Consider the following 9,853-nt stretch of genomic DNA (forward strand, 5'->3'; position numbering starts at 1 on the left):
TATATTGTAAGACATCATAAAGAAAAAAATGATTATTCTTTTTATAACATATTTTAGTTCATAAATACTTTGACTTTAATATCCTCACATCATTTATAACAAATTAATGATTATTAATAAAAATAAAAATAATCCATTAGTAACATTTAAAAAATAATAAAATTAATTGTATTTAATTCTTTTTATTGGTTTGTGTGATTATGTTCAAAGTGTCTAATAATAATAATAAGATAGAATATGTTTAATTATATATACTATCAAGATAAAACTTTATATTATCGATATATAATCATTAAGTTATAATCATAAAGAAAAATGAGCAGGTATCAATAGTTTAAAATAATTTCACACACGTATCCAAATAAATCATAACTTATGATAAATTTATTTATTTTTATAAAAAAAATTAACCTAAAAATCAAATAAACGATGATATATAAAATTATTTTATGTTTGTAATGTATATCTCATAATCATAAATTATTACCTCATACTATTATTTTTTTTTTTAAAGGATCAAATTATTTTATTAATTGAAAATATACAATCTTTAACATAAAATAAAATATTACGTACAAATTAAAGTCAATAGATTGAAGAGGTCTGCATCAATAGAAAGATAATGAGGCATAAAAAATATCACATGAGACAGTTACAGGTGATGAAAGCTGGATATTATATAAATATAATAACCTGATATGACTCACACTATTCATTAGGATTAGTTAGTTCTCCTGTTGTTGTTGTAGCGCTGATTGAGGTAGCGCTGATTCGATCGCATCAGAACATTCATTCACATTCATATCCTCTCTCTCCGATCCCAATGGCGGATGAGAGCCCCAAACCAGAGACCTTCGAACTCAACAATGGAAGCATGCAGGTCCTCCTCACCAATCTCGGCTGCACCATCATCTCCTTATCCGTACCTGGAAAAGATGGTCTTTTTCCGTTCCAATTTTTCATTTTCATTTTCATTCATTGCTATTTGCGTTTCACTCTCTCTCTTTCTGTTTTCAAGGTGTGTTATCTGACGTTGTTCTTGGCCTTGAATCTGTTGAATCCTATCAGGTCCCATTTAATTTTGCTATTTCTTTATATATATATATATATATATATATATATATATAATTCTAGCATTTGTCGGAATGGGTAATTTTGTTATGGCTTGCATAGGCTCGATTGGTTGATTGGCATCAAGTTTCACTTTTCAAAATTCAACCTTTCATGATGAAACAATGGAATGATGGATGACCTATGAGAAACTATGGAAGTGATCCGTTGTGACTCTAACGTGTCTATTGCTATTCTTATTTTGTCAAATTTTATAGTTTTTTTATATTATTGGTTTGTTCAATGAAGAATATTTTGCATAAAATTATTCAAATGATAGTGACAATATACATTACCAAAAAAAGTTGACTTTAATTTCCATGTACTTTCATTATAATTTTTTTACATACATTGTCAACCAATAAAAAAATCTTCTTGTTGGAGATGTTTGGGCCAAAATACTCCATGTAAATAATGTTAAATCCTCGCTTTAGAGCCTATCCTAGTGGTTGTTTAGGCCTATTGAGTCACCTGTTATCGAACTTTAGTCTTGCAAACTTCACACTCGAGATGTTCAGGCCGAGTGAGGGATGTGTGCTGGAAATCCCACATTGATTAGCATTTCAGGTTGACATCTCAGATATGACTATTAAAGTAGTAGTTCCTATAAAAAATCTTTACACTGTCAGTGTACTCTAATTTAATTAAAAATAAAGTTCATCATGATTATGTAATCTTAACTGTCCATGAATGGTTGGTTGGATGATCAAGATTAGCTTTCCTTGCTTCGTGTTTATGTTTATACTTTTCAGTTTTTTCTGATGGTTGATTTACTGAATTTTTGTTGCTTGCAAGCAGAAAGGTCTTGCTCCTTATTTTGGCTGCATTGTGGGTCGAGTTGCTAACCGAATTAAGGATGGCAAGTTTACACTTGATGGGATTCATTACTCTTTGCCTATCAACAATCCACCAAACAGTCTCCATGGTATCAATTTCTATGTTTGCATAGTTTTCCTTGTGCTGTATTTTGGCCAGGAGGTTGAAATGGCCAATTGTGGATTGTGTAGCTAAACCAATCCTTTTGATTATTTTAACATATGCATGTGAACTAGGATCTGATTATAATGGTTATGAAAATGTGAACTCTTATTTTAACATATCTATTTGACTATTTCTTCCATTCCATGAAAATTGACTTTGAAAATAAAGGCGAAGCATGTATGGATTTGTCATGGACTTGGCTAATACAAGATTACCTGTTATTCTCAAGAATGATAGACTACCTGATTATAATGTTTTAGATGTTATTGTGTGTTGTTTTCACTAATAATGTGATTCTGAAATGGAATTTGAAATGACATTAAGTTAATGTTTTCTAAAGAAAGAAAATCACACAATAATCTATGAAGTATGAATTTTGTTTGCTGTTTTCTTGATCCACTGTCCCCTCTCCAAATTTCAGGTGGAAATGTTGGGTTTGATAAGAAGGTATGGGAGGTAGTTGAACATAAGAAAGGCGAAACCCCCTCAATCACTTTTAAGTGCCACAGTCATGATGGAGAGGAAGGTAGTGTCTATTCTGTTTTTCTCCCTCACTTTTAAGTATCATTATGCTCTTCCTTTCCCTTTATTTGGCTTTTGTTTTCTGTTATATAAGGTTATCCTGGGGATATCACTGTTACTGCCACTTACACACTCACCTCAAGCACAACTCTGAGGCTTGACATGGAAGGAGTGCCAAAGGGCAAGCCCACCATAGTTAACTTAGCTCAGCATACCTACTGGAACTTAGCTGGCCACAACTCAGGGAATATACTTGACCATTCAATTCAGTTATGGGCTAATCATATCACACCTGTGAACGAGAATACCGTGCCAACCGGTGAAATCATGCCAGTGAAGGGTACCCCTTTTGATTTTACATCTTTTAATAGAATAGGCAGCACCATTAGTCAGGTTGGACTGGGATATGATCACAATTATGTGCTTGATTGTGGGGAAGAGAAAGAGGGTTTGAGACATGCTGCAAAAGTGAGGGATCCATCAAGTTCAAGAGTACTTAACTTGTGGACAAATGCCCCTGGTGTGCAATTTTACACTGCAAACTATGTGAATGGTGTTCAAGGAAAAGGAGGTGCTATATATGGAAAGCATGCTGGGTTATGTCTCGAGACACAGGGATTCCCTAATGCCATAAACCAGCCAAATTTTCCTTCTGTTGTGGTTCGTCCGGGCGAGAAGTATCAACATACCATGTTGTTTGAGTTTTCACTTGAGTGATGTTTGTTGGAGTGGCATAGCAATCAGGTAGACATCTTGATCTGCATATTATGATTTAGAACCTGAACTTAGTAGGCTTCTCCTGAAATAAACACTTGTTTGTGTTCAAATAATTGAATGATCATTTCATTGTCTCAATTTGTGCTGTTTTATCAATTCTAAAAGTTGACATTATATTGCAAAATGAATCCCTCTTTCTAAGAATCACTAACATCCATCGCTTTGCCGCTTGTTAAATGGAAATTGTTTTGTTTCTTACAATAAAATGTATACCACAAGAACTATTATCATGTTGAGTTTGATTATTACTTCCACCACAACTGCATTTGCTAAAAGGGACTAAGGACTTCTTTTAATTGGAGGTTGAAAATGTGTACAAGCAGCCTCTCTGTGTTGAACATAAAAATAAAAAAATAAGCAGATTTAACAGTGTACATAGTACAGACCATTCTTACTAGACCCCATACCATTTCATCAACGTTGCTGGATTGTAAGATAGGTACACGCATAATATTTTAACAAATTATAATTTCAATTTTCTTAAAATATATATATAAAGTTTTACTTGATCTCAATGTTTTTGTCATTACAATTTTTTTCTTTTGTTTTTATTGATGATATATATATATTCATTTAATCCTTATAGTTTCATCATTTATATCTTTTAGTCTTTATAATTTTAAAATGATTTTTTTAGTTTATATCGTTTATATTTTAATTCTCTCTTCATCTCTGTAGTTTGAAAACAGTTTTTTTAATCTTTGTAATTTACCTTTTAATTCTTTTTTAGTTCCTATAGTTTGAAAGTGATATTTTTAATTTTTATAATTTATATTTTAATTCATTTTTAGACTTTATCGAATAATATTATCAACTAATTTATCGTAAGATAATTTGTAAAAAAAAAATTGTTGATCATTTATAATTAATTTGTAGCTAATTATTTTTATATTTTTTTATAATAAAGACTAAAAAGTAAATAAAATATAAATTATTGAAACTAAAGGATATAAATTATGAAACTATAGAGATCAAATTATTAATTTATATATATATATATATATATATACTCATGACTCGCTCATAAATTTTTTTTTATGCAAAATGAGTGATTCAATACGAGTAAAACTATAATAAAAAAAACATGTGGACAAGCAAAAAACTTCGATGTCTTTATTTAGCAATGAGTAACTCGATTGACTATCAAGTATTAACAAATAAACTCGTTATTTTATTTTTTTGACATAACAAACAAACTGGTGGATAAGTCTTAATAAATATTGGAAAACAAGTTACAATGTATTCAAAGTTTTTTTTAAGCAGTTTTCAAAGTTTTTTATGTTTCTAAAATATTAAATACTTTTTCATTTAATTTTTACTGAGGTTACATGTACTATTTTTTTATGGTAAAAAGTTATGTGTATTATTTTATGTTTCCAAATTGGTTAAATTAATTATTTAGTCTTTTAATTTATTTTTTAGATTCAGTTTAGTCCTTTAATTTTTTATGAATTTAATTTAGTCCTTTAATTTTTAAATTAATTTAATTTGATCCTTAAATATAGATTGTAAGAAATTATATTTTGTTTCAAAATTGTCACTAATTTTAAACCACCACAAAATGTATATTTCTTAAAAAAATAAACCAATTTTAAAAATTAAAGGACTAAATTGAAAAAAAATAAAAAAATCAAATTAAATCCAAATAATAAATTAGAGAATAAAAAATTAATTCAACCCTTTAAATTTGAGGAACTTGTTCGACAAAATTGATTTTTCATACCATACTTTTAGAATTGAACTTTTCGTCTATAATCAATTGACCTGTTTTCATCCTTGGTTAGACTAACTACTAACATTGTTAACAAATTGAGACGTCATCATCATCCATTACGTGACGTTTTTGTTCCTTGTAGCCTAATGATAAAAATAAATACTCTATTATATTCAATTGAAATAAATTAAAGAGATAAGATTTTTACAACCTAGTAAAAAGTTACATTAAGTTTTAAAATCAAGAATTATCTTTATTAATATAGCACATCGAAATTTAAAAACTGAATTGAAATTAGAATTAATTAAGATAACAATAATATTAAATTTTAGTTACATAAAATAGAAAGGTATCTTCAAATTAATATAATGAGTAGCGTTCTAGATCCACCCGTGATGATTTTTAAAATAACTAGCATTTTCTATCAGAGTGAATCGCTTAGTTTGGATGAGAGACTAAGAAATGTTTGTCAACACATTGCTGCTGTAAATCATCTGGAAACAAATGTTGCAAGTGTGAAGATCGAGTTACATTACATGAAACTTGAGAAATCAAATGTTGCATGAGTAAAGCCATGTTCCATATTGAAATCAAGTCATATTTTGAGAAACCACACAATCAAATCATCTTACTTTGTCCGAATCAACTCTAGCGGTAATGTTTCCATTGCCAGCTGAAAGTTCACAAAAGAAAATTGCTAGTCAGAAACATGTCTTAATTTGCCAGCTTAAAACAAAAATGATACTTCAAATTGAAGATTAATAAATGATCACATATCTAACAATGGACCTGAACCTACCCAGAGTCTCGGAGTTTTGGGGTCGGATTTTTTGTGCAATTTACTTAGCTCTGACTGAAAGCTTATAACAATGGCAACTTTGAACTCAACTGAGAAGGGACTGCACGAAATAATAGCATTGAGATCAAACTTAGTCGATTCAGTATCCAATAATAGCACAAAGTAACTCATGAGAACATATTCATGAAATGGAAAGTGCTAAACACATTGGAGGAGAATCATCGTGTTGGAGAATGTTAGGATCCAATTGCAAGGTATGTGCCTTAAGTCCCTTATGGAAGTATGAGGTTCTAGTGTAGGGTTTATAAGGCTTTGGACTCTCCAACTACAACAGTTAGTTTTTGAGGTTATTTCACGGTTCTTAACAATTGGTATCTCAAACCTTCTACCATGGTATGGAACATGAGTCCCACGCTGGAAGTATGAGATTATAGCGTGGTCTTTATAAGACTTTGGGCTTTCCAACTACAACAACTAACTTCCGTGGTGTGGTGTGGTTCTCCCAAGGTTCTTAACATAGAATCATCAAGTACAATGACCCATGTGCGTGTGTGTGACTCTTGTGAAATACATTGGAGGAGAATCATCATGTAAGGGACACATACCCAGCTAAAGTTGTTGGACAGGTCAAAAGGCGCGGTACTATTACATAAATAGGCAGCGTCATATTGCGGCACACATCTCCATCTGCTATCTGCTAAATAAAAAAGAGAATTAACAGCTTATTTTGAATTGCCATGTATGCTTTAATACAAATCCAGCATCACTTGCCTGTGTTGTTTGAACCAGAGAGGTTTCGGTCACAATTTTCTCCCCGAGAAGAATGGACTCAACTCGAAACAACTGAAGATCAATTGAATGAATTGGAACTGCAGATGTTTCTACAGTTAACTCACCACTAATAGGACCAGACAAAGAACATTGAGTACAGATTTTTCCTGTCACCCGAAATCCACCTATTCATGAATATCTTTGTTGCATGAGCCACATGACCTTTTCTCATTGATGTTTAGTGTTTACATAATACAATTCAACTTTTCAAGTGCACAACTAATGTATCTTTTATTTGCACCGTGAAAAAAAAAAACTAATGCATTTTTTCCATAATATAATCACAAGGTTAATTCAACCACAGAAGATGAAAGCGAGTTACAACTTGTGATGTGAGATATTAAGGCGTGAAACAATTGCACAATTTTTCTTTTCATCAGTCTTTTAACAACACCAAGTGAACATGTGTACTCATTGAATGATTGAAGGTAAATCAACATACCAGATTTTAATTCAGGAAGTAGAGGATGCCTTTGAGTGTCTTGGGTAATGTAAAAGATTGCCATCTCTGGAGAAAGTGGTCTTTGAAGAAGATCAGCTGAATTTTCCACAAAAGAGAGACTAGTAGTTTAGTACTTTATTGGTTCACATGAAAAAAATAAAGAATAAAGATTTGGACCTAACACAATCATACCTTTATCACTTTCAACAATGAGTTCCATTGTTGCTGATAATGATTTATGCAAGTATCCACGAGATATATCTACAGTTGCCAAATACTATAGAGGCTATCAATCACCAACCTTCTAAATTATGTAAAAAAATGAAGAGAAAAAGGCTTGGAAAATTATTTAATTGTGATACTTTGACAATGTAAAAACTTTATACCACTAGTGAACCACATGGCAAACCAAACCTTGGTTACCAAAATGTGGCACTGTCATGTTCAGTGCGTAACTGGGTAACAAAAAGAATTTATACTGGCAGCAGATCAATTTTAAACTCTTCAATAAATGTCACGAAAAGAGATGAAAAACAATATTAGGACTGTAGAATAATAAAAATAATAACTCCATCATAAAGATCAGTTGCCCAATAAAGCACTTTCTAAGAAAATTTTACCTGGATACTAATGTTTGCACCATGGAAAGTCTCATAAAATCTTTCTAAATTTTCATCCCGCTGTCTAAGATTCACTGAGAATGGTATCTGCCATAAAGATTGCAAAACTTACAATGCATGCTAACAAAGAAAGGAACTCAGATATAGCTTACATAAACCAATCTTGATATGCTATTTCAAACTGTGAGAGATTGCAATTAGTTTAGTGGCAAGGTATCATATTTTTATCAAAACTCTGAAATCATATCAAAAGTATTCTAGACCACTTAATAGCATATGCACACATATAAATGAGAACAGACATAAAATATAAAGAATGAAGCAGCCAATTTCTAAATAATGAAATAATCCAAAAGCTAGAAAAATTGATACCATGCTTTGCATGCTAAATTATATACTAATAATACTTTAGTGATTAAACCCTCTCCAACTTTAAATTTCATTGCTTTTACCAAGATGAATTTAAATGAGAAAAGACACATTTGATGGGTAAAATCACACACCCGAAAGAGCTACCAAATACAATGTATCAAACAACTATTAAAGCATCAATTGAAATCTGGCTTACAGTTGGATGCCTGTCCAGAAATCAGATAATGATATTGAAGAGAATTTCACCATAATTAAGTGTGATCCTCTATGAAAATTACATGCCAGTTAAGCACTTAAGCCTATTTGTTTTTAAGCTAATTTTCTTATTTAGATGCTTTAATGATATAAAGTTACCAAAACAAACACAATAAATAAAATAAAATTCTCTTCTGGGTAGCTCAATCTTTTTTCCAGTAGACTGCAGATAAAAGAATATTTACAGGCGTGCAATATTTATCTCAGGAAAAGCCAGAAAATAATTCTACTCAAGTAACTACACAAAATAAAACTGCTTTAAATAGACATTATTTCATTCATTTGCTATTGATACACTACCTCTGATGTACCAGAACCAATCTTTCCAGAAGATTTAACCTCAATGGTCCTATTCCTGTTACAAGCCAATCACAAGAATCATGTATACTTGTCTTAATGTGAGCCGAAGAATTTACAAACATCATGAAGGAATAATTTCATATTTTTTTCTCTAACACCAGTAATCCCCTTACAAGCTAAAATTAGCTATAGAGCATCCTGGATGAAAGTGATGGGTAAAAGGTACAATTAAAACTTTCACCGTGAAAAAAAATTAAATGATATACAGCATACATTCATGAAGGTTTACCCACTTCAGATAAAATGACATGTACTATAAGTGGATTATAGCCAGGGTAGGAAGAACAGACTAAATCCCATTAAAAATTCAGATTGATCTGACAAAAATATGTAGTTATCTACAAAATATGTAGTTATAACTTACAAGGAGACCATATGATTGGTCAATCAAATATGGTAGAAAACATTGTCATCCATTTAGATACACCTCTAGGCCAAAATTTGAAATAAATAAAAGAAAACAATAACAGTGAACCTCTAAATAGGATCTCCATCTTCACAATACTGAATTAATTTGGTCTTTTTGAGGAAACGTTGTATCATCTTTGGATAACTAAAAATCTAAGATACTCTACTCTGATCATCAATTACACACAGAATTTTATACTAAAAAAAATGCACAATTTAGTAATTTCGCCATGAACACACATCAATTATTTTGAAAAGTTATTTGTTCATCAATCCCAAGTAAACTTACACAATAGGGATGGGCTTAATAACACCGTAGAATGATTCAACAACCCCAGCTGATCCTCCACGAACCTTCAATAAGGCATAAAAACAAGTTTCAAAATCAAAAACTCAAAACAACTGACATGATTAAAACCCAATATGAATCCCCCTCGAGCTTCAAAAAAGGAGTGATTTTGAGCATAAAATTTCCATCTTTCCATCATTTTCTGAAGAATGAAACAAGAGGGTACCTGCAAGTTGACGGATCCTTTGACAGTAAGGCGAATTCCATAGTGGGAGATTGAAGACTGAGTTTTGACAACGATTTTTCCTTCCAGAGCTTCCTGGAAATTCAAATCATCAACAATGTATATATATAGAGAGAGAGAGAGATGTTG

At 31.1% G+C, this 9,853-nt stretch overlaps 2 protein-coding genes across 2 annotated transcripts; one reads left to right on the forward strand and one right to left on the reverse strand.

Annotated features, from left to right (window-relative positions):
* Window positions 1-700: 700 nt before the first annotated feature.
* On the forward strand, window positions 701-3,468 carry LOC100809972 (galactose mutarotase). Its single transcript, XM_003534092.5, has 5 exons — window positions 701-938; window positions 1,019-1,068; window positions 1,909-2,035; window positions 2,513-2,617; window positions 2,708-3,468. Exons 1-5 carry the CDS (start codon window positions 824-826, stop codon window positions 3,328-3,330), a joined length of 1,020 nt encoding a protein of 339 aa, XP_003534140.1. The 5' UTR covers window positions 701-823; the 3' UTR covers window positions 3,331-3,468.
* Window positions 3,469-5,398: 1,930 nt separating this feature from the next.
* LOC121174393 (vacuolar protein sorting-associated protein 26C) lies at window positions 5,399-9,799 on the reverse strand (the record flags this gene model as incomplete). The annotated part of the gene is made up of 10 exons (XM_041013688.1): window positions 5,399-5,777; window positions 5,904-6,003; window positions 6,509-6,597; window positions 6,675-6,841; window positions 7,177-7,272; window positions 7,369-7,453; window positions 7,797-7,883; window positions 8,724-8,778; window positions 9,481-9,545; window positions 9,707-9,799. Coding segments are annotated over 10 exons (882 nt in total), but the record flags the coding sequence as incomplete, so codon positions are not given.
* Between the last annotated feature and the right edge of the window lie 54 nt (window positions 9,800-9,853).

The sequence above is a fragment of the Glycine max genome (genome assembly GCF_000004515.6).
Source record: "Glycine max cultivar Williams 82 chromosome 9 unlocalized genomic scaffold, Glycine_max_v4.0 Gm09_scaffold_165, whole genome shotgun sequence".
In the NCBI taxonomy this organism is placed as follows: Eukaryota; Viridiplantae; Streptophyta; class Magnoliopsida; order Fabales; family Fabaceae; genus Glycine; species Glycine max.

Coding starts and splice junctions, on each gene's coding strand:
- LOC100809972 (XM_003534092.5), top strand. CDS start 824: ATGGCGGATGAGAGCCCCAAACCAGAGACCTTCGAACTCAACAATGGA. Junction 2,036..2,512: donor TCCACCAAACAGTCTCCATG/GTATCAATTTCT, acceptor TCCAAATTTCAG/GTGGAAATGTTGGGTTTGAT. Junction 2,618..2,707: donor CAGTCATGATGGAGAGGAAG/GTAGTGTCTATT, acceptor CTGTTATATAAG/GTTATCCTGGGGATATCACT.